General features: G+C 49.2%; 2 protein-coding genes and 1 long non-coding RNA gene across 6 annotated transcripts; 2 read left to right on the top strand and 1 right to left on the bottom strand.

The window, feature by feature from the left end:
• Nucleotides 1-7,486: 7,486 nt before the first annotated feature.
• On the bottom strand, nucleotides 7,487-10,790 carry LOC105703055 (general transcription factor IIE subunit 1). 2 transcript variants are annotated; one of them, XM_012431139.1, is made up of 8 exons: nucleotides 10,215-10,790; nucleotides 9,592-9,749; nucleotides 9,348-9,514; nucleotides 9,141-9,269; nucleotides 8,719-8,945; nucleotides 8,388-8,595; nucleotides 8,040-8,268; nucleotides 7,600-7,775 (listed from the first exon to the last, which is right to left on the bottom strand). In XM_012431139.1, the coding sequence occupies exons 2-8, from the start codon at nucleotides 9,716-9,718 to the stop codon at nucleotides 7,600-7,602; spliced, it is 1,263 nt and encodes a 420-aa protein (XP_012286562.1). In that variant the 5' UTR covers nucleotides 9,719-9,749; nucleotides 10,215-10,790. The 2 variants fall into 2 exon arrangements, with proteins under 2 accessions (XP_012286563.1, XP_012286562.1); XM_012431140.1 differs by lacking the exon at nucleotides 10,215-10,790 and having other exon boundaries at nucleotides 7,487-7,775; nucleotides 9,592-9,718.
• On the top strand, nucleotides 8,199-8,850 carry LOC105703059. The gene is made up of 3 exons (XR_001104338.2): nucleotides 8,199-8,412; nucleotides 8,474-8,675; nucleotides 8,744-8,850. It is a non-coding gene; the product is annotated as an uncharacterized LOC105703059 (long non-coding RNA).
• Nucleotides 10,791-10,834: 44 nt separating the features above from the next.
• Nucleotides 10,835-14,268, top strand: LOC105703052 (cGMP-dependent protein kinase, isozyme 1). Of its 3 annotated transcripts, none has more exons than XR_001104337.2 (12): nucleotides 10,835-11,329; nucleotides 11,477-11,619; nucleotides 11,681-11,818; nucleotides 11,886-12,055; nucleotides 12,132-12,376; nucleotides 12,462-12,782; nucleotides 12,855-13,086; nucleotides 13,161-13,267; nucleotides 13,321-13,560; nucleotides 13,633-13,699; nucleotides 13,786-14,086; nucleotides 14,172-14,264. XR_001104337.2 is itself a non-coding variant. In XM_012431132.2 (12 exons), exons 1-12 carry the CDS (start codon nucleotides 11,148-11,150, stop codon nucleotides 13,879-13,881), a joined length of 1,866 nt encoding a protein of 621 aa, XP_012286555.1. In that variant the 5' UTR covers nucleotides 10,835-11,147; the 3' UTR covers nucleotides 13,882-14,268. The 3 variants fall into 3 exon arrangements, 2 of the variants coding, with proteins under 2 accessions (XP_012286555.1, XP_012286554.1); XM_012431132.2 differs by having other exon boundaries at nucleotides 12,462-12,532; nucleotides 12,608-12,782; nucleotides 13,786-14,268; XM_012431131.2 differs by having other exon boundaries at nucleotides 13,786-14,268.
• Nucleotides 14,269-24,125: the final 9,857 nt, after the last annotated feature.

Raw genomic sequence — 24,125 nt, 5'->3', positions numbered from 1 at the left:
AGGGACGGCCAAGGTGCCGCGGCGACGGCGTCGGTGGTGGTGGTGGTGGTGGTGGTGGTGGTGGCGGCGGCGGCGACGGTGGTGGTGGAAGCGACAGAGGTGGTGGCGGAGGTATTGGGCAACGTCGAGTCGCGGACGGCGGAGGGAAGCCGCGACTTCGGCCGGGGCCCGATCCGCGCTCGCGACGGCGGAAGCGTCGGGACGCGCGAAGGCCACGCCGGACCTCGGTACGCGCGTCTCGACGGGAACTCGCCGGCGCTCTTCGTCGGGCCGCTCCCCACCCCGCTCCCTCCCACCGCGGTCCGACCCCTCCCGCTGTCGCGGAGCTGCGGCGGCCCCTCGCCCCTCGGCCGGCGCTCTCGCTATTGCATTACAAATAGCTCTCCCGCCTAGGCCGAGCGATGCGTCCGCGTTACGCGACGAGGGTCGCCTCCGGGCACCCGCGTGCTCGTCGCCGGAGGAAAGCTCGCCTCCGCCGTTTATTTATTTACCTCGGCTCGTTTCGGCTCGTTTCGGCTCGTTTCGGCTCGTTTCGGCTCGTTTCGGCTCGCCGTCGATGGGGACCCTCCTTATCGAGGCGACTTTCGCCGCGCCGCCGCCTTTATCGGCGGGCCGTCCTTCGCAGGATCCCGCGGCTCGGCCAGGTGCAGGGAGCCTGCAGGATCTCGGGAGAGGGAAGGCAGCTCGGCCCAGTCCGGGGGTGAGCTCGGACTCGTCCGTTCGCCGCGCGGCGCCCCTTTTCCCCCTTTCGTTCCGCTGCAGAGCCGAGGTATCCAGTTTGACCGAATGTGCTCGGCGTAGGTTACGTCTTTGTTGGTTTTCTTTCCCCGAAAGTGGCTCGTCCATTGCGAGATCCGGTTCGAGACGTCGGGCGGCGCTGACGGATTCTCGATCGGAAACGGAAGCGCGGCCTCCGGAGGCCTTGGACCGGTCCCGACTCAAGGTTCCGCCGCGACCGGAAGTCTCTCGGTCGGGACGGTTTCGCCGACTCTCCGGACGACTCGGCGAGGATCGATCTCCGCGTCCTCCGAGTAGGTGCAACCGGCGTTACGTAACGCCCCGACGTTACGTGAACGTCTCGCATTCGATGCTTCGCACCATCGCGGACTCAAGGTCCTTGCATTGTTGTTTGTACGACGAGTTAACGCATCGGTGCCGTTCAGGGCCGGATAGCGAGCGGACCGTCGATGGAGCCGCCCGCGTCTCCGTCTCTCGTTTCCGTGACCCGTCCGGCCCGAAAGCGAGTTTTCGGGGCCATCGGGCCTGAGAACGGCGTCGAGCGCGGGGGCGGTGCGTCACCGCGACGGCCGTTGCGACCAACGTACGCGCGCTCCGATAAGGCCTTATCGTGTGAAAGCACTGTGGCCTACTTACACTTTGTACACACCGAATCGAGCGGCCGCGCTTACTCGCGCGCCCATTCCGGGACACGTGCGAGCGCGTTCCTCGTGCGCCGCCGTCGCCGTCGCCGTCGCCGTCGTCCCGATCGCTCTTCGGGCGTCGCGGCGGTTGCGAAACCGGGTCGGAAGAAATCGGAGAATCTCCCCGCTCGGCGACGAGATAGGAGACTATCGCGCCCGAGTATCTTCCGCATCGCCGACATCGTCGACATCGTCGACATCGTCGACATCGTCGACATCGTCGATAAGGCGGAGGAAAGAGCGCGACCGAATTTTCCAGCGGCGGCCGGGCGGAAAGGGCGGCGGGCGACCTTGGCCGGCCGATCGACGGGGGAAACCGAGTACGAATACCAGAACCATCCGTGACCGAGGCGCCGTAAACCGCGTAGCCTCGGCCAACTTAGACGCGGCCGTAAACGTCGTGGAAGACGCGAGCGAGCGGGAGGAAGAGAAAGAGGCTTATGCAATCCTTTCGACGAAATTAGACGCGGCCCCGCCAGGAGGGAGGAAGGGATCGTCTTATTTACCCTGTGCAATTTGCGCGCTCGTTCACGGGAAGAAAGGCGAAAATCTCGCGGCAACCCCTTTTTCGTACGGCCGCGGTATTCTCGTCGAAGGACATCGGCCGGTCGCTATAATGACTTTACGAACGGTTCGACGAGAGGGAAAATCCGAGAACCCTTGGAATGATTTCTCGGGGGCCTCTTAAGCGGTCGCATTGCCGAGATGACGAGCCTTCCCTTTCGCCTCCGGTCCGTTTCTTGTCGCGTTTTTTCCGCGCGCCCTTTCCTGCCCGGCAAAGGGATTTCCCCGCACCTTCCGCACGGCCCCGGGGACGGGATTTAGAAATCGGTCGAATTTCACGGCCTGCCTCCGCCCCCGCGTCGGGTCGGGGTGGCCACCTCGAGGCCCCGGTCCAAGCTCGTCTCGCGAACCAGGAGAAACGGGCGCAAGGTTCGGGAACCGGAAGTCGGTCCGCGAAATTCATCTCTCCTCCTCCCCGACGAAGCTGTTTTCTCTCTCGCGTCCGGACGCCGTCGGGGTCGGTCTCCATCGGGACGAGTCAGACGAGCCTGGACGCGGTCGCTCGGTTGGTCAACGACGTTTGACTACGTTACTTTCGATTTCGTTTGGTCGGGGCTCGCTCGAGCATTGCGTAACGAGCGGCGGACGCGGCCGACGCGGCCGACCATCGTGTCGAAATAACGGCGGGCCGCTGTCGTTATATACCTACCTCGCTTCTCGTCCCCCGTTCGAACGGACCCACCCCCGAGTCTCGATCGCTCCTTCCTGGAACCCGGAGCACTTTGGCCCGGCAAAGGGTTACGGTCCGGGGATTTCTCGCCGAGGGGGACGCCCTTTGTCCGGGTCCAAAGGGCCCTTTGGTCCCTTATACGATATGACCCCGGTACCGTGCAGTAAATTCGGACGACCTCGGACACGGCACCGAACGGTTACCTACTGGAAAATGGCCAGGGATCTGCGGAGTGGGCCACCGGGACACCGGGACACCGGGGGCGCCACTCGGAGAATCTCGACACGCAAATGTCCTAAATCAACGGCGCGTGCCTTCCTCCCCGTCCCCTCCGTGCCGTCGGTTCGGAAGAAGACTACCGCGGACCTCCGTCGAGCCCTCCCGAGTGGGAGGTCGTCGCTTCGGTGCGACCGGCAACGAGACCCGTCCGCCAGATATGTTCGATATTCGAGCAATCCACCGCTCGAGTAGTCGTTCAGGGAAATCGGAAGGTACGGTATTCGGTGTCGACGTTCGATATCGATACGCTTCGGAGGGATCGCTAAGCGATATCGATATCGTGCCAGCGAAGCAAGTGTCGATGCTATCGCGTGCAGCGCAAACATCGTTCTTCACGATATTTGCCGTTTTCGACGTCGTATGGACGCCCCCGAGTCGTCGCCTTTTACTCGCACTTTTACCGCGAACGTCCAGCTTGTCATGGTATCGGGAAGGCATGGATGACCTTGTCCGGGAGGGAGTTCGTCGCGTCGTCTATATTGCTTCTTTTCTCTTGGCTCGATTCGACCCAAGTTTGCACGCCGCACTCCACGAGAAAATGAAACGAAAAAGTTTCTTCGGCGACGAGGCCAAAGTTCTTTGCTATCGGACGATTTCGTTTCCGCGTCGGGTCGGGTCGGGTCGGGCCGGGCCGGGCCGGGCCGGGCCGGGCCGGGCCGGGCCGTGCCGTTCCTTTTCCAGGCTGCCGCCAGAAGGCAACTTTCTTCTGACATAATCGAACGAAGGCGCGGGTCTGCGTTATGCAATTGGAAAGTGCCCGCCTTACTTTACGTATCGAGAAGGTACCGAAGGAGCAAGCGCCAGCCCTCCCTGGCGCCAGTGAGGCCGGCCGTAGAGCTTTTCGAGGGCTGTCGAGCTCGTTCCCGACGAGAGGCGGAAGCCTCCGGTCCGACCGTAAATTGGGTGAATTGGAGGTCAACGTGGACCCCGAGACGTTGCGGCGCGACCCACGACTCGGAGCAGGGTAGGGGAGACTCGAGCGACGCCTTGAACGACGCGAGCCAACAACTTTTTCGTGCATTCGAAAGCGGCCGTGGACCCGTTTGAAGATTTCCACGGTGCACGATGACACAACTTGTTGCATACCGTGCCCGTTCCACCGTTATCTCGAAAGCGTCGGTTACCGCGAATCAAAAATGATGGATGCGGCCGGATTTTCGTTCCGACTCTAGGACGTGCCACGGGCGTTTAAACGTTTCGACTTGCGTCGCGTTGGCGCGGATTGCGCAACCGTTACAGGACGGTCTTACGTTACACTCGAGCGTTAAGTGATACATTAAACGGCGTGGAGAAATGCATGCCGAGCAGCCACAAAGGCGAGTATCTGCGAGCGAGCGAGACTCCAAGGGGGGTGATACGTGTACACAATGTAGTAAGAGTTAGCGAACGGTGAAAGTGAGCGCTGCTTTCCCCCGTCTCCTTTAAACGCATGTATTACAACGTTACGTCAGATCCGCCCCCCTTCTCTCTCAGTTTGCCGTCTCTTCTCGTTTCTCTCCTCGCTCGGCCACGAATGTGCGCCGCCGCTGAGAAATGAAGCTAATTTTGATCCGTTCCGGCCTAGATGGTTCCCGTTTCATATTTTTCATCGCCCACTGGAGAAAATTCGCAATTTTCCAAAGCCATGGTGCAGGGAAAAGAAAACGTTAGTTTTATCGTTCCGGGCAATAACGTATCAGCGAACAGTTCCATTACCGTATCCAATTAGACGAGAAAAGTGCAATAAACGAAGCGCTTCCGTTAGTTGAGCATTTAAGAGGAGCTTCGAGGGGTTATTCGCTCAGGAAATCGTCGTAAATCACCGAAATATTGACACAAATTACTTCTTACCAAATCACGTTGTTGCTTATACGAAATGAAAGGCAATCGTTTTCACCGATTTCCGAGTGAATGGACCCTCGAGGAGTTTCCTCGGCATGGGACTCTTTCGTTCTCCATGGAAGAGGAAGATAGGAGACATCGATGGCAGCCGAATATTAGGCAATCTAACGCGTCCAAGGCTACCGGAGCCTTGAGCCACCTTTCGAAGCGTTTCACTGGCCCGACTCGCGTCGCAGCCGTTTCTACCGAAGGCGACGCGAAGGTCGATCGTCGGTCTCTAACGATATTCGAGCGGGTCCTCTCAAAATTGACCAATTTTCATCCAAGGAAAGGAAGGCCTCTCCTTTCCGGCCGTCCGTTTCCACACCTTCGTCCCCTCCGTTACGGTCTTACCATACGTCGAGAATTTCGCTTTCCAGGACCGCCAGCGCGTTCGCCGGCCGACGGTCGCGTGCTTCGTTCGACTAGGATCGAAGGAAGAGAGGGGCAAGGGGGGACGAGAAACGGAAGAGAAAACGGAAGAGTGGGCAACGGTAGCGGTGACGCAACCGGTCCAGTCCCGTTTGCTCGCTCTTCCTCGGCTGGGCAAGACGTCGAAACCTCCAACTGAAGTCCGCTTCCTCCGTCGGCAGCTGGGTGCATCGAGAATCGGCTCCTGCGATAATGCGCCCTATGGAGAGTGGGTGTCGATGATGCGTCGTACTCGAGATGTTCCGAGCGGCGGGCCGAGCTTGGCCGAGCCTGGCCGAGCTGAACCGCACCGCTCCGCTCCGCTCCGTGCCACGCCGCGCCGAGTTATATACTTTGTAACAATGCTCTCGACTTTCTCCGTTACTTTCGTTTTCGTGTCTCCGCTGGCTCGGCTCTTTTGGTTCGGTCGGATTAGGAAACGGTGCGTTGCGTATTTCGGTCGTTCCACTTCTTTGGGTTCATTTTTGCTATTGACAGAGAGCAACATCTACCGTCCATCCGTACCGATGTACCAAAGCTTACATCGGACGAGGGCAACGACCGCAAAGGTCCTGGAATAGGGCTCAAATCTTGACGTACCGCCAGAAAAATGAATGATTTTCGGTTTTCAGTTGGCGTACCTCATGTATACATTTACTTCTGAAGAGGCGCCGATAGAGCCCATCTCAGGATCCGTCTTTTCTTTTATTTGTGCTTTTTTCCTTTTCGCTTAGGAAGCTTTTTAGAATTAACAACGCTGGGATGACTACTTATCGGGGCATTAACATCACGCATCGACGGTTCCAGAGTTGTCGTTAGTTCACTCACAACTACTAGAAGTCTTGAAAACACTTGCAATCTTATCGGAACAGTATTTTACATGATGGAAACACATAGTCGTATCCGCTAACCTCGAATTGTCTTAGGTTGCCATCGATGGACTAATCTTCAAAACGTTCTAAGGACTACTGCGCTATAATACGAATTATTTACATAACAATTAGTTAAATCAATTGAAACTATATTAAAGGATATCTTTACTTAAATTATTGAAACAATATGAAACATTTACCTAACCTACGTAAAATTACATTCGGTATAATATTCCACCATACCGAAAGTCCTGATGTCACAAACCTTGGAATCGACACCTTCCATTAACGGATACACATCGTCGATCATATCTTGCCAACATTCCTTGGATTAATAAATTCGAAATAGAATTAAGGGTATCATAAATTAATAAATTAGGAGATAAAACATGAATTAAATAAAACCATACATAACCGACAAAACGACGGACAACTACGTCATCGCCTCATATGGCAGCTTCTCGCACCCGCAATATAATTCCAAGGTGAGGCCATTCTTAAATTCTAAGTTAAATTTGAAACAAAATAATTACTATCCTACCTAAAACCCATATCCTGCATGGAGTCCACCAACGGGTAACAGATAGAATGGAAAGTAAGCGTCTAAAGGTATTAGCGCCATCTCCTGACGCGGAACACATCTATTTTAAGGATACGTATCAGCAGAGATGGTATCAGAGATGAGTTGGGAGACTGAGCGTATATTACGCATTTTTGACGAGCACGCTCACTTCTCGCACTTCCATCTCACATGGGTTTATTCGTCGAATTCCGTATTCGCTATATGAAAGAACGAGATCACTAGAACATCCGGTGTAGTAATATTCAAAGAAGGGTATATACCAGAGATGAGTTGGGAGATTGCTCACGGGCAGGATCGCGCGATCGCATCGTGTGCTGCCCTCTGGTTGCGTACGTTAGCTTTCACGGTCATGGTATTACCATCACGAATACGTGAGCCGTTAACGGCAACTGGTAGATGGCACAGCCATCGCGAGTGCGCGAGCCCGTCCCAGAAATTCGTTGCGCCGCCCTTGGGGGCAAAAAACGGTGAAAGCTAACGTACGAAACCAGAGGGCAGCACACGATGCGATCGCGCGACCCTGCCTGTGAGCAATCTCCCAACTCATCTCTGGTGGTGAATGCATTTGCCATCTGATGCCCCCCGCTCCCCGTGACGACCCAACTCATTAATTAGGAAAAAGTCCATTTAAATGTTGAATCGACAAAATATATTCAATAACTAATGATATGCTTGTTAGCCGACATCGGTAGAATCAGGGCATTGGTCATCTTCTAGTTTCAATTCACTGTTCGTTTTATCGTTTACAAACAATGAAAAAAGTCCTAAGGAGCAATTGAGAGATAATAAACCGTAAGAACGTAAAGGAAGTAAATTCCGAAAGAAATTCATTTACCCCGGTATTTATACAAAATATTACAATATATTCCAATTCACATGTTAGACTTAGAATTTTACACAGCTTCATCAAAAATATATTAGACCATGCCGGATGCCCAACTAGTCGTACATATGCGAATAGTATTCCTGATACGTTTGAATATAAGCCTCCTTTTCCGCAGGTGACATTTCTGAAATTAGGGTATCATTCACATCAGTGATAGCAACAGTTTTCCCACCGACACTGACCGTGGGCACAAGATCCTCGTCCTCGGATTCCATCATTTCAACTTCACCTGCAGACAAACATATTTTATTAACCTCCTTTTCTGCCTTCACAAATAAAATTAATTAAATAGCTGATCGCTTTGATAGCATGTCTTTTTATACTTCCACCGTCACATTAATCTCATTTAAAAACAAGTCATTTAGTAGTCATGGGACCTTCATAATATCAAATGTTAAACATAAGCAGAAAAAAATTAAAATTGAATTAATATGTCTTGTGCAAGTTCAATTTTCATTTAAAGCATTTGGTTTCGGGAGCATGAGTTAGTTACCTGTGTCGGCAGCTTGCATTTCCGAAATATCTTCATTGTCACTACTGTCGCTTGATTCTTGGGGTATGACAGACTTTACGGCATTGGCAGCATTGGCACCTTTCTTTTCATGTGCCAAGAGTACGGACATAATGTCTTCACCCTGTTTGTTGTTCGTCACAGTGTTTACATTTGTGGCAGTAGCAGCAGCTTTGTCTAATATGCTCTCTTGTGTATTGACACCGTCGGGCTGAGTAAAATAATATTAAATAACGTATAGAAAAACAATTAGATTGCAATACAGCGTTAAACCTGACTGAGATAGAAACTATTACATTTGTGTAATTAAAACGTATACAAAGCACTCACCTGTGATCCATCGGAATTGAGCACGGTACTCTCCATCATCCAGATTGGTCTCTCCTTTCGACGGTTCAGAGCATTATCATTTGCAGATTCGTCACCGATAGTAACATCCACTCTGGTATCCTCGACCATGAAGCCTGAAGATCTTGTAGCTTCTCCGGACCATTGCTCACCAGGTGCTCGCAAGCCACTTGCTTTCTTTGCATCGATTCTGAATACATAAGACAAAACGGGCTGTTCGAGTCAAGCAATAATAAGTTTAACAACAAACAAGTCAAGTCAGGCAATAATGTTAGTGCAAATGATATGCGGTAAGTTAATATTTTTTTCATACCCCTTAATCGTATTAATGTCCACAGGCTCTGGTTCAAGTATTTCTGGAGCTAACTTGATGCCTTCGACTTCCCGCAAGAGAATGTACAATGGTTCTAATTGTTCATTGAATTTTGCCAACAATAATCTAGAATCTTTCTTTGGAAGAGCTGACTGATCCTCTTCTACGATTTCTCGACAATATGTACACCTAAATTCACCGGTTAGTATGTCGAACAGTTGATCTGCCTGTAAAAAGTTCTTTTAATATATATAATGAATTATAAAATGACTTGTCCAAATCACACTCTTAAGATTATGTAACATGCAGAATACATAATCCCACTATAATTTAAAATGGTCTGAAAATGTTACACAAACGGTAAGTTGAAAAATGAGTAAATATGATCATTTGGAAATTCCATTCACTGATTATGTACTTACTTCAAGATCGGTAAATGTCTTTAAACATTGAGTGCACTTGAAACTGGCTCTGCTGGTTGCATCGCGTTCCTCTGTCTCTAATCGCTTCCTCATTAAATCTAACTTGTACTTCACCACATTTACAAATGTCTAGAAATAATAGTTAAACGTCATGTCGTTAATGTAGACGTAATGACCAATTTAACACATTCTTCCTAATTGACTCACCTTATAATTAATGAAGTAATAATTAACTTTTTGTGCTTTTCCATCAGAACCAGTTTCCATCTTCAACCTTACTTGTATAAACTTGTCATTGCGCAATATAGATATCCTTGCTCGTAACATTTTTCGTTCAAACTTCAATAATTCACATATATCATCTTCCTTCATACCTAGAACAAATGAATGCGATTATAATCAAATATATTTTAAACTAATATATGCGCTTTTAAAGGACACATCGACTTACAAGGATTCCTAACTAACATGTCGATGATCAAAGCATCTTCTATAGTGTAAAATCCACGAACCACCAGTCGTGCTAATTGTTTTAAACTGCTTGGAACTTCCGTCACAAATCTCTCCTCGGTGCTCATCCTCTGTGCTAACTAATATCCAGTGCCACACCTTAACATATCAAAAGAAAGCGAAAATGGTTGTTCATGTATTTCCAATTATGACAAAATAATAGGAGACACGAGGTATAAACAAGCAAATAATGTCACCAAAGACAATCATGGAACGTAATTAAGGTTTGATTTTTATTTTTGTACTTATGATTACATCCTTCCTTATTTGATGTCGACTCGATTGAATATTTCAGCGTTGTTCAGTTTATACAATTTAGTTTAATAAAGAAAATTCTACATAAAAATTACACGATGAGAAAAACAATGTTCCAAAGTGACATGTGAACAAAATGAACCCAACCTCTAAATGGAGCGGTTTCAAAATCATTTATTTAAAAGATAATCACTTATTCAAATCAATAAACAATAATTACAATGCTAAATATACAATCTTAAAGGAAAATACATCATACACCTAATTGTTGAATAATCCTTATAAATCAACAAAGCACAACATGCTAACCTCTAAGAGCACCTATCTCACTATTGTGATATTTATTCCCACATACTAAATAATGGCCAATAAATGATTGGCTCTTTAATTCGCGTATTCCAGCTGTGCTAACAATTATTAAACAGCAATATTTCTGACATTATTTCGATAAGTTATTCACGATTAAGCATCGACCCATCAATGACACTTGTTTACCACCGTGAAATACCGCGAGAAATTCGGACTAATTTGAGGTTAGATTTATCTCTACGACACTCGGGGCGCGCGGCGGAACGGCGCAAACAAAGCGGATTAGAGCAGGGATGAGTAATTCCCCATTTTTCGAGGTTTTACACGTGTATTACGTACACAAAGTAGTAATCGCCACGCCATTTTATCGCTCGATCAAGCGAACGATTTTTCGAAACCTTAAATTCCGCAATTTTTCAATACAGTGATATTGCTATCTACTTTACGATGCCCTCGTAAAGTATTGTAAAATAAGTATGACTATTGCAACAATGTACCGAAATACGTTAACGGCCTAATATCGATATTAATTACCGCACCTTGACGTAATAAATTTATAGGGGGAAAAATATACAAAAAGAAGTATATGAAAAAAAATAAGATTCGCCATGAGGTCATTCCTGTTAAGACTAATAATCTGTCAAGGACAGTAATGCATTCTTATCGGTCGAACAATGCCGATCTGACGGAATAAGGCGAAGAAATGTTCCGGCTGATATCTATTAGATAAGATCATTGCCTGCCAGCTATTTTGTCCATGGACAAATGACCAGTTGGTACCGACATTCGATAAATCGAGGAGCGTTCCATCTAACAAAATTCCCTCTCGATCCGGATAACGATGAAATAATTAGAATACTATAATAATTCTTCCGCGGATACGGTTTTCTCTCGTTGGAGCAATGTCACGGTGACTCGTTTTGGCAAACAATCATGAAATTTTTCTGGCTCCACAAGTCCAGACACGGCAGTGTCGATTTGGCGTCAGTTTCGGAGGTCCAGACAGAGACGGTTCACCAGATTTACAGAAGACTCTCCAATGGCCGCAAAGCTGGAGTTTTTGGCGAGATGGATTTCTCGTTAACAACGGTGCCAACATTCCATAAAAATTCGGAGTAAGTGGGGATATTGATAAATGATGAACAACGTCCAGTCGGTCGGCGCTCCGCCAGCTCCGCGAGTCCGCCGGAAATGGCTCGATAATGAATTTCGAAGGGTCATAAATAGTGGAAAGAAATGTCGAAAAATGTTCATTTCCCCAGCACGGCGAAACGTCTCAAGGCGGCTATCATGAGGAATGAATTTTTGAGCAACTTTAGCGAGCCTAGAATCGTCTCTCTCGTCTCGGCCATGTATCCTCAAGATGTTGCTCCCGGGACGAGAATTATCACGGAGGGTGACATCGGTGAGAAATGAATTCTTTCACCACTCGAATGGACTGATTCGAAAATTCCTCCCGAAATTAGGATCCCATCTTTACGTTTCGGAGGAGGGTGAATTCGAAATTTACGAGGGCACTCGGTATCAAGGAAAATTCGGGGCTGGCGTCGCTTTTGGAGAACTGGCCTTACTGTACAATTCCAAAAGATTGCGCTCGATAGACGGTAATACTAATGAATAATCATTCAAATCACCCTTTTCAACGCTAATTGTCCTACCAAATGTTTCTAGCCAAGACAAAAGGCAGATTGTGGGTCTTGGATAGGCCCGTTTTTATAAACGTCATGATAAGAACTGCCCAAAAATGCATGGAGGACAACAGCAGGCTTCTTCGACGGATTTCGGCCCTGAAGGCCCTGCCTGAGCACATCCTGAAGAAAATATCCGACCTGATGAACATCGTGACTATTTCTGACATTTCTATTTCAATGATAAATATATCCAGAAGAGGTGACTATTGACAACCCGTTTTTTCAGGAATTCTTCCCAGCTGATTCTTACATCCTGCGCCAGGGAGAGCCTGGCGAGAAATTCTACATAATTAGTGGCGGCAGGGTGAAAATCACCAAACAAACCGAGTACCTAGACGAGGCAGAATTGACAATCCTCGGTAAAGGGGATTATTTTGGGGAAAAGTCACTGTACAACGAAGAGGAAAACCTTCGCGAAGCGAACGCCATCGCTTTGTCTCCTGGAGTGGAATGTTTCACCATAGACAGAACGTACCTGGATCGTTAATTTGCTTCATTAATTTCGACTGTCCCCGTCCGCATATTAATTTTCCAAAAATCGGTAAAAATCCTGCAGGTCGTTCCTGAATTACCTGGGTGGGCTGGAAGTGATCAGGAATAAAAACTGGACGGAGGAATATGAAAAACGTAAACGTTCCCTGGAAGTTCACTGGAATAAGGAATTTTCAGAGCTGAAGCTTACAGATTTGTACGTTCACGCAGTTTTAGGAGCAGGTGCGATGGGGACGGTTGAACTTGTAGTGCCAAAATCCTCCCCAAAAGTCAGTTTCGCTAGAAAGAAGATAAAAAAATGCGCGATCACTGCCATGGGTTGTCAGAGAAGCGTCTACAATGAGAAGTACATCATGCAAGTCTGCGACTCTCCGTTTATCTGCAAGTGAGATTAAATTAATTAAACAATTAATAGTATCCAGGAATTATGATCACCCAAGCTCTTTCATTTTCCCAGGCTGTACCAAACGTTCAAGGACAATAAATACGTGTATTTCTTGATGGAGGCTTGTTTGGGTGGCGATTTATACACGACTCTTCGAAGAAGTGGACGATTTGATAATTCAACTGCAAAATTTGCAATCGGGTGCACTGTCGAAGCTTTGGATCATCTCCATTCTCTGGATATCGTGTGTCGAGATTTAAAACCGGAGAACATCATGGTCGATGACAAGGGCTACCTGAAACTGGTAAATAATAATGTCTTAATTTTTTAATTTAACTGGGCAATTTATTTTTTGTTTAAGTATTCTCTTCCCTGAAGACAGACTTTGGCTTCAGCAAAAGGATAGGTCCCTATAAGACGTGGACGTTTATCGGGACTCCTGAGTACATGGCTCCTGAAATTGTCCTCAATGAGGGATACGACAGGTAAGACGTTAAATAATTTTATTTAATTTATTATATTATTATTTTATTTAAAGAGCCGTGGATTATTGGTCGTTGGGAGTTCTGGTCTACGAATTACTTGTTGGGCGACCGCCCTTCCAAAGTAAGGACGCCATGGTGACTTATAACAAAATTGTCAAAGGCATGTCCACTGTCGATATCCCCAGTTTTGTTAAACAAAAGGGCGAGCAGCTTATCCGGAAGCTTTTGCGAAAAAATCCAGTCCATAGATTGGGTAACCTGGAGGATGGAATCGAGGGAATTCGGAATCACAAGTGAGGATATTGATTTCCGAACTTAATGATTTTCATATTTATTAATTTGTCGGTTAATTGATTTATCTGCAGGTGGTTTGGTTCTTTCGATTGGCCGGCTTTACGGGCCCTCTCGTTTCCGTCACCTCTTGTTCCAAAGGTAAGCGATTTTTATAAGGAAAAAAACAATTGAAAAATTCAAACAGGGTTTAATCTACAGAAGGTAATCATTTGTCAATTTACCAGGTGAACAGTCATCTCGATACGAGGAATTTCGACAGATTCCCTCCTGATCGAGAAGTCCCACCGAATGACTACTCGGACTGGGACGCGGAATTTTGAATGTTTTTATCCCTACTTTTTGGAATCGATTACCATTAGGAAGTACCATCAATCGGAGCTTTATCGCGAGTCTTGATTATCAGCGTCGGGGGAAAAGACCTCCAAAATCAAACTTCACCACCTCGGAGCATCCGATGGTCAGAGGAGACTTCAACATTACCGACTCCAAGAATCACACCGGCCTGTGATAACAAATCACTTTACGGTAAACAGTAAAAAAAAAAAAAAACACCCGCTAACTTCGATTAATTTGCATAGATTTGGAAAACAGTGCGTCACTTTACTTACAGGCCGGCGTAACGAGTCGCTAAGTTAATAAACAGGTAAAACCGAGTAAAACGCCCCCTCTTCCCCTTTCATCCAGTGAATATTCCCTGCTCCACGAAACCAGTCTTTTTCAACTAGCGAATAATTCCTGGGAATAAAAATCGAACTGATTAGAATGTTGCGTTAAAGAAAGTACCTCGATATCTCAGCCGGCATTATCTCCCTACAATAAATCGTAGCATGTAAATGATTATGCAATACCGTTTAATAAAATTCTCAGGGTGGGGGATACCTTTTCGAAGGTATAGGGCGCGTTTAAATGAATTCAACGATTTGCAGGGTGGGTTTTCACGCGAGTATAGTCAGCGAAGCAGGCTGCACGTCCGATGGAAAACGAGCCTCCACGGGGTGCCAGGGGAAATTCCTCGATGTTCCTGGGAGCGTTCGATACCTTAACTACCCTCTCCAGTCCAATCTAACCTCAAACCTGGTCCGACCGCACATCACCTAACCTCAACCCGGTCGTCCGCGCGTCAGCTAACCCCGCTTACACCCCCGTCGCCGTTATACTGCCGCCATTTGAACCCCGCACCTGCGAGGCAAGATTCATGCAAATTGGACTCGCGCCGATAATCGAGAAAGTCATTCCGCAGAGGAGTTGCAGATTTTCCCTTGTCTTCCCCAAGTTCCCGCAATTCCAGAAATTCCCAATGTACAGAATCCCACAGGTTCTAGGAGACTATTCGAATCTTATTTTATAGAATAAACGATTGGATACGTGATTCCAAGATGGCGGCCGGAACGAGATATTCGAATCGTTTGAAATTCGGGGACTCTATCGAGATTCTTGGCGGGCTGCTTCATGGTAGGGGTGGATTTACGATATCTTTTTCCTCCTCTTTTTGAGGGGCGAGTCTCATTCGCCGACGTAAATCCGAGTCGGAGGAATCTATGAACAAAAGTGGAGCCACTTAGAGGCGCGGGAAAGTGGAATTTATGGGAGCCGCGGGAACGTGAATGCGCGTCACATCATAAATTCCGTGGGAAAGCGCGGGTCTGGGGCTGAAGGTACTAACGATATTGCGGGAACCTGCGAAAACTGCTGCCCCGTCTGGGGAGGTCCCTAGGGACTCTAGGATGCCGAGCGCCCGATAAAGACCACTCTTCCGGGATCATCTCGCGACCCCCCGTGAAGAATCTCCTCTGGACATTTTTTTACCTACTTTTTACCCCCCATTTATACATATAACCCCGTATATCTCTTATAAGACGTTATATCCGCGTGCCTCCATTCGTATAAACTGCTGAAACATTTTTCTTCGTATTTATCTCGGCTGCTCCAAATTGTGGCATTTTTTTCCTTTAATATTTTCTATTTCTAAATTGCCGGTATATATTTTTTTTCTTTACTACCCTGTTTTTCTCGAAAATGCGATCGACTCGACTCGAGGATAAATTCCCGACGATCTGGCGTATCGTTTCCGATAAAAAGTCAATTTCAATCGGCCCGAAGAGACGTCGCGAGACGTTCCGAAGAGTATCGTGGAACGCCCGCGGCCGTCGACGGAGGTCAGGATTATAATATTTCGCACGACTGCGTTCAATTTCAATATTCCCGGGGCCGGTCAATGTGTCGGGCGAATCGACGTCTAACTACTTTTCCACCGAGAAATTCCCCGGAATTTCGAGACCGGTCCAAACTTCGTACCTACATATTCCAAGCCAGCCTCATCAAGCTGGACTGACGTAGAAATTAAAAGATACCCTTCATATCCAAATTATTAATTCCACCCATTAACTCCACGGTCAAATTTCAATTTTGGAATTTTTATGAAATGGAGAAATGTTTCATATACAATTGTACATGCAAGGGAAAAATTGTAGGATTTTAAGGCTTCTCCATGGCGATTTTTCTCTTCCCCATTTAAGGGTGGCTCGACAGGGGGCTGGACGAATTCGCAAGGAGAAACCCTTCTTGTTGGGGAATATCTTGATGGGCTTTCCGACCAGAGGGGTTATACGGACGCAACACCATGGTGAGTTAGCCGGACAGGTGGTTGGCCCTATGGGGCTCGGTGTCGGCGTTCAACTCTCGGAATACGGCATTTACCCCCTATAAAATGCAAACGTGTGTTTGCATTACCAGGCCGGAGAGTTTGGCGGACAGGTGATGCATGGGGTGGGCCCCGTATTCACTCCATTTACCCCATAAAGTGCGTTGACTGTGCGCAACAATTTCCCGCGACTTTCCATGGGAATGGGCTAATGTGCATCCCTGTGAAAGATCCTGCAGACCCATATGATAATGGGAAAATGTGCCAGGGTGGATTCTCAATTTCTTCCTTCTTACAAAATCCACGAAAGACGCGATAAAAATAAAAAAGTACGTTTTTGGATTTTATCATGGCTACAACAGAGGGAGAGAATTTCCTCGGCATCCCATATACAAATTTCACCTGAAAATCCAGGTTATCCCGTCAACGAACTCGCTAACCCACCATCGAGCTCCTCCATTCAGGCGCGGCGAATTACCGGCGGAAAGCTCGAATCGTCCTAAATAAAAAACGTAAAAAGTGGACAGACGAATAAATGGAAGGAAAAAAAAGAAGGAATATTTACCATCCTGTGCCTCCACAGAAGTGAAGTACTCTCCCGTGGATATTCCCGAAAAATGTCGAGCTGCGCCGAGGCAAATATTTGCCCTGCCCATCGCGAGTGCGCCATGGGTACGGAGAGTGCCTGTAAACGGTAAAACAAATAAATTAATTAAACGACAGAAAAACATACCGATCCTCCCGCTGGGTGCCCCATGTGACCAGGGAGTGGCTCTTTTCCAGAGGAAAGGCCCATAAGGGGTGCCATGTCCCTCGCCTTACAACAAGGGGGGACAAGGAAAACTCCTAGGAAAATACCTGAAAGTAAATCAAAAATCGGAAATGAATAAATAAAACAAGTATGAGTTGGGGCATCCCATCGGCTGATCCGCCTAGTGAATCCTCGTCTGGCCAACCCCTGGGTGCATATTAATAATTAATAACACGCGACCGAGGGATCGCGGGGTTATATCACGGGACACCGTAAACCTCTCCCTCTCGACACGGGGCGGCGCGGGGCGGCGCGGGGCGGCGCGGGGGTCACGCGATACCAACACATTACTCCCTCCGATATATCGAACGACTACCGTTCGCCATAATCATTCGCATGGTGGCCACATACGCATACGTGACCGAGGAGCCTTCATCCCCGAGCAGTGCTCAGGTGTCACGAGCCGGCCATTAGATCCACACCGTGCACTCTGACCTCGGGAATGGCGTGCGACATGCCGGCCCTCCTGGACTATTCCAGTCATTGGTCATTCGGAGGGTGGGATTGCTCCCCGACTGCTGACACGGGGAATATTTCGTGCTCCCTGATTGCGGTTTGTGTGGAAAAGTTGACCGAGAGTACAAAATGCAATCGAAACTTGCTGGCCTCTTCTGGGTGGCGCCTTCATAGTCGCGAGAAAGGTGTGTGGGATGACTTCTTCCCCGATTCCCGGATACAGGGGATATTTAGAGCTGCGTTTCGCTTTATCGGGCCACGAATCGGCCGGAATTGCCCCGCAGTATTCGCGAATCGCGGCAGGAGCGTATCGGTGTGGGGTGTGCGTCGGGTGTGTCACGGGTGCGTGGCACCGCGCTAAACCGTTATCTCTCTTCATCAGGCAGCCGGGGAATAAACTAAGAGCCCCAGAGGGCGCGGTGTCTCAGGACCTGAGTGGGGTGGATCAGGGTGGAGGGCCTACACCCAAGGACTCGGGGCTCCACATCGCCGCGCGGTACACCCCGCACTTCCACGTACGCGCAGCCCCGTTTTGCCGGGTGGAGACGTAAACGGGCGGCCTCCTGTGTGTCGAGGAAGGCACTGCGTGAACCCTTCCACTCGCACACGGTAACGCCCGCGTATTCGGCTTCGCGTCAAAGTCACGCATTAAAGTGTCCCCGGCGAGGGAGTGCAAGTACACGAGTTCTATTCTCCAGCGGTCCAGCCGGTCGTAATCATCGGCACACGCAGCTTTACCCATCCACACGGTCGCGTTCCATCATCCGTTCGGCCCCCTCCGTAGCAAAGAGCACACCCCGTAGAGCAGCGAAGTCGCGTCGAAGACACGCATTAAGGGTGCCGAAGGGTGCAACACCCACATTTCTCCAGAGCCTCCCGGTCGGCGGCCATTATCCTGGATATTCCCGCGATATCGCAGTTGCATGTGCGCGGGGGCATCCAGGCAATATGGTTACACGGCTCACTAAAGTTAAACACGCTCCTTGCATAATAACGCGCACCCACACCCACCCCCCACCCGGGGTGCGTGCGGTGGCCGTCCATATCGACACGTCGACTACTTGCGTGGTTTGAGGCAGGGATATGCGCGTCCTCGCCGCATCCACTTGTCAAGTAATTGCGTTAGGTATTGACTTAGTTTTGGGTATGTGCCGCCGAGCGGGGGACCAGGTTGCATATTAATTATCCGGCAATTTCGCGTCTCCTGGCCGAGGACGTGGTCCGACTTCGCGAGGGGTGTTTTCGGCCACCCTGGTCTCTGGACTCCTGGAACTTCTGGGAACCCTTCCAATGCCTCTTCTGAAAGGGAAAAAAATTCTGTAATTAATTATTACACGGAGATTGCTTTTTTTTCCTCCCTCTCTTTGGCGGGGGGGGGGGGGGGTCGCCCAGGTTTGACGGATGGTCATTAATAATTCCCTGCGACGTGTCCGCGCCAGGATATCCGCGGGCATGGTACGGCTTATGAAGCTAAGAGGCGTATTAATTATTCCACAATTCCGTGTCCTCTGCCATTTGTGTCTACGTGATCTGACTCCACGGTTCCCCCTTCGTGGGGGGTGACTTGGGGTTGTTTAAATCGGGGGACGAAGGCGACGACTCGCACCCGTCGTTCCCTTATTTGAGACACGACGATCGATTATAGCTTTGCGTTAAATAAATCCACGGAAGGCAAGAATACCCAAAATCGGTTCAAATTCCGACGAGGGAAAATCCGTGACCCCGCAAATTGGGAAATTCGGGGTCGCGCTCGGCGTTCATCCCCCACAAAGGCGGGTGATTGCATTACAAAATCGGAAGCGTCGCCCAGAGGGTCCCGAATTTCCTGGTAATTACCATATTTCCAAATCTCAGCCCGGGGAATAAAATTTCAAATCCCATCTTACAGCCAGTCGGTGCGGATTTTTCGGGTGCGAATACCCCCACTCGACAGCAAATTCCGAAGTTCGACGTGGGCAAAGGATGGCGACGGGATAACGAGAGGCGCTACCACACAGGGATAGTCGGGTCCCCGAATTCCGGAGTAATTACCATTTTTCTCCATGCAAAGGGCGCTTCTAGACGGAGAGGGGTGCAGGGTGGAGGGTGCAGCATCCGATACTCCATCGAACGGTCCACATCTCGTGCTTGGGTCCGGTCGACGAAACGGCGCCCAGCCTCCTGGTGGCCGTCTGAAGCTGCATACGTATGCAAATGTCCCTTGCGGACGCGCCTTTGTGCCGGTTTCGTTTTTAGCTAAATGCACGGCCGCCCCGATACATGCTGGGCATAAGTATGTGCACCTGAGAGTGTATAAACACAAATACATATAAATATTCTCGTATAAACGTGAATAAACACGTACACCCACATATTTACCTCTAGCTCCCCCTCGCCAGGGGGTTCGTCCCCGTGTACATATGTACGTCGCGGCCCACGTATACGTCTCGTTTATTTAGCCGTCCAGCGTCCCGACGCCGAGTTCACAATACAGGGTCGGAACAGGCAACGTCGGAGCAGCCCCGGCACGGATGGCGTAAAACTGTGAAGCGAGACCAGCATCGTAATTTACTCTTTATGGCCGGACTTTGCTAAATCCCTTCCAGCACTCTACCCACACAGAGGCGGCGCCACCCTGAGACACCCTCAACCGCGGGCGGTGGCTCCGCCAGTGGGTGGTGGGCGGTGGGTGGCGAGCGGATCTCCTTGCGTGGCGCTCTACCATCCCCGGCCCCATATCGCGGCCAGGGGCTTATCGCGTATCACCACCTCCTTTATCCCCGCACACGTGCTCGCACCCTCGAAAACCCGTGGAAGAATCCCCACGTTCTGTGGTCTAGGTCATGGCGAGAGTCCCCAGGGAGCGCGCGATCCTGCCCATTTGCGGCGCCCCCGATTTCCGCGGAGACCTCGTGAATCCTGATCGTTTATAAATTACCAGGAATTTTTCACCCTGTCGGCAGGAAAAATCCTGCCGACAGGGTGAAAGGGGACGTCATTGGGCAGTTGCGGCGATGGCAGTTTGGGGAACAGGCCCGGCAGGGATTTTTTCAACTATTCCTCGGGGTGATATATATCTTGTAGGTGCTGCCGGAAATGGTTCTTCGTATATAAATCCTCGGGAGGTCTCCTGGAAAACGTTAATCGGCGTCGGTCGATGCACGTGGAGACGGCAGGCATCATATTTTCTGGCAAACCGCGAGTAAAAAAATTCGACCCAGCCTCTGCCAGACCAGGTCCGAAGCGTCCCCCGATTTTCCGGCAAAATCGGCGTTTCAAGTGATCCCGCGGGATTCCTCGCGGTCCAGTTCCTCCGGGGGATGCTGCGCCCGGTGATAAGTCGATCATCTCATTGTCTGGCGGTCGGCCGATTGTCCTTCCAGTCTGGGAGATCCTTTGGGAGGTACGGAAGTGCAAGCGGCTGGGAATGCCACCAGGAGCCGGGATAAGAGAGGCTCGTCAAAGAAAGGCCCGGTGTCGGGAAGCCGTCCCTCGGGAATCCGAGATCCTGCCACGTCCAAGGACCTCGTTACGCGGTTTTTACCGCGATTCAACCTGGCCGCACCCTAGAACGGGATAACCCTTCAGCGATATCACCCACAAACAAAATATGAATATAGCCACTCAGCCCTGAACAACTCCCTCCGAAAATTAATGAAAAACCTCAAATGTCCCTCGCACCCCTCAAAATAATGCCCGAAATTCTCGGAAATTCTGAACCTCTCCATGCCACTCCAGGAATTAATTCATTATTTATGGGGTGGTTTGAGGATTCCGGATTTTCTGAAAATACCAGGGAAAATTCTAGCCGTTCACCCCGCTACCCTCGTATCAGGGGATGGAATATCCCTCTAAACGGTCTCATTAGGAGGGTCCTTAGGGATCCTCGAACGCGCTGTCATAAATTAGGCGAAGGACGCGTGGCGCTCGCATCCCTTTCTCGGGGGTTGTTTTCCTCAAGACCTCCCCGAAGCGAGATTAAAGTTCGAATGGAGCCGGAATGGGTTCGCGCGGAAATTGGCTCGAATCGGGGTTAATTAAGGATTAACCGTAAGGAAGCTCTCGTATCGTTCGGCGCGATTCGCGTTTAAGTTCGCGGGGGTGGAGGTGGAGAACGATTGAAATTCCGGAGGAATTCGAGACGCGACGGAATATTCGATTTTCAAATTACTCGTCCCTCGTCTGGGAAAAACGTCCGAGTCGATATTTTGACATCTCTCTCGATGCCTCCCTCGAGATCGATATTTATATATTTCCGCCGATACCTCCCGAGAGCTCGATGCGAGCCTCCCTATTTTATATCGCGCCGGGATCTGCCGCTTCGAATTCCTGAGAGGTGCAGAACTCGTCTGTCTACCATGCAGATTATTCCTCCGAGATGCCGAGGAAGATCCCGCCGAGGTAAGCTTTGCGCTCCTTACGGGTAATCGGAAATTCATTGCCCCGGGTGGAGTGCGCCACGTGACCGGGTCTTGCGAGGAGTGCTTGTTTTTTTATAAACTTATTATTTTGCCGGGTGCTGCACTGATTTTTCTTCGAAACGTGCATTAATTTAAAGTTTTGCTCGTTCCCCCATACCGCGTGAATTATATTAATTAGTACCGCGTAATTGGAAATTCATTCCCCCTGGTCAAGTGCATCGTGTGACCAGGTCTCGCTTGGACGGCACATTTTTTTAAATAAAATTCTAATTTTGCCCCGTCGTTGAATTTATCTTTGACCGAAATGGGCAGGAAGGATGTCCCTAGAAATTTGAAAACATCAGGGCGGACAAATTCTCCAGTCCGGTCTTTCGACTTATCCCGAAAGCTCACATTCGAGAGACCCCCTCTGTCTCGCGACAAGGCGAATCGCAAGCGATCGTTATGTCGCGTCGACTGAATTATACATGGAAACGTAATAGCCCGTGTACACGATCCGTTCTCGAGGAGCACCGGTCCCGCGGCAAGATAAAGACAGTAAAAGGGAGACAAGACGAGCCCCGGTTATATCGCAACGAGGGGGTTGGTGGACGATGGGAGACGGACAGACGACGGATTACATGCAAAAAGAGAGGGAGAGAGGGAAACCGCGATTCGCCACGGGTAGGCAGATCGGGGGATGTTTCCCGATGTTCCATGTCGAGTAAAAGGGGGTGGGTGGTGGAGTAAACAATTCGATGGGGTGTAATGCAGAGGGTGACGTCCCCGGACACACCACGGAACGATTTGAAAACTAACGAGACATCCCCGATCCAATGAGTGCGAGACACCCCCATTCAAAAAGGGATGACAGAAAAATGTCAAAAAATTCCAGAAAAAATAAATAAACCGTGTAAACTTATGGTTGCGTTGTGATTGCCAGCAAATGATCAAGTTACGGATAAACGGGTCAGACGTAGATTTTGTAGCATTTATTTATTTTATTAAGGTGGAAAAAAAATTCATCCCCTTCTCGGGTAGCTCCCACGCTTATTCACCGACATAAGTAAATGATACACCTCGTTAATCGCGATCGATTACCGGCAATCCTCTCCCCGATCAGCTTACCTTTAATCCCGGATTTAAAATCCGACAAAGTTCGGGGTGGTTGATCAACTTCGACCCCCGAGACAAAGGGGTGGCGTGAATTATTCCCGAGCTCATTTGTCGCGAGCGGAGTCATTTTGTTTCGTTACGTATTCCATCCGGGATGTATATTTCCGATCCTCGAATAAGGGACGGGATAAAAAATGCAGGGTCGAATGTGCATCGAGGGTATGAGAACGCATCGAACGCGCCCCGCGATAATCCACCCCCGCGGTCCGTCCTAATTACGATTACTCATTTGCCGGGATCGATACCCCTGGATTACGGCACGGGGCGCATTAATGCCGCCGACCCCCCTCGTCTAAAGCTCGTTTACACGGGACAAAAGCTCCGACGCGGCTTAAGTCTCGCGACGAGCTCGAGCGAGTTTCTAAACACCGTTTCTTCGATCTGAATAAAAATGATGAAAATTAATGACCGGATAATTACACCGAGGGCAAAAAATGTCACGAGCCAAAGGAATATTTGGAAAATTCCTAGAATAATTATTGCACTCAAATGAGCTCTATTAGATGGTTATATTTCCGAGGAAACGTCGCGTCCAATTTATTCGAGGCAAATAACTGTTCCTTGAAGAATGAAATATTTTTTTCTTAGAGTGGGCAATCAATTTCCCCGTGGCAATTGAAAGTGCCTCGAATTGGGTGAAAAATATAACCGTTGAATCCAGGTGGGATTTAGTGGAAACGTTCCATGTCGCGGGTAATCCAGGAGAGATTAGTAATTAATTTCCGTAAAAGTGGGAAATATTTCGGAGGGGCCGATTCGATTTATCCGCATTTCGAGGCACTTTCGACGGCCCTCGGGCTCGGTGACCACGGGTTTAAATATCCGCAGAGTCGATGTGCAAATTAGGGATGCTGGATCGAGGTGTAGCCTGCAGGAGGCTAAACGAAAGCCACACGCTAAGCGAGTCCACAGGGACACGGGAATTCGAAATCGATGCCAAAAGCCTCGTCCACACAAAGCGACACATTCGACAGGTTCGATCCGTTCTACGCGGGCCGACATAATGCCTCCATCACCCCCAACGAATTTTTTTTTTCCCCCTTTCCCAGCCCCCACCAAGGTGGCCATTTTGTCGATACTTTTTCGAGGTTGAAGCGTCGC

Source organism: Orussus abietinus, unplaced genomic scaffold (assembly GCF_000612105.2).
Source record: "Orussus abietinus isolate OABI.00-Male unplaced genomic scaffold, Oabi_2.0 scaffold65, whole genome shotgun sequence".
Lineage (NCBI taxonomy): Eukaryota > Metazoa > Arthropoda > Insecta > Hymenoptera > Orussidae > Orussus > Orussus abietinus.
Note: the sequence above shows the minus strand (reverse complement) of the source record. Positions and strands in the feature narration are given on the sequence as shown.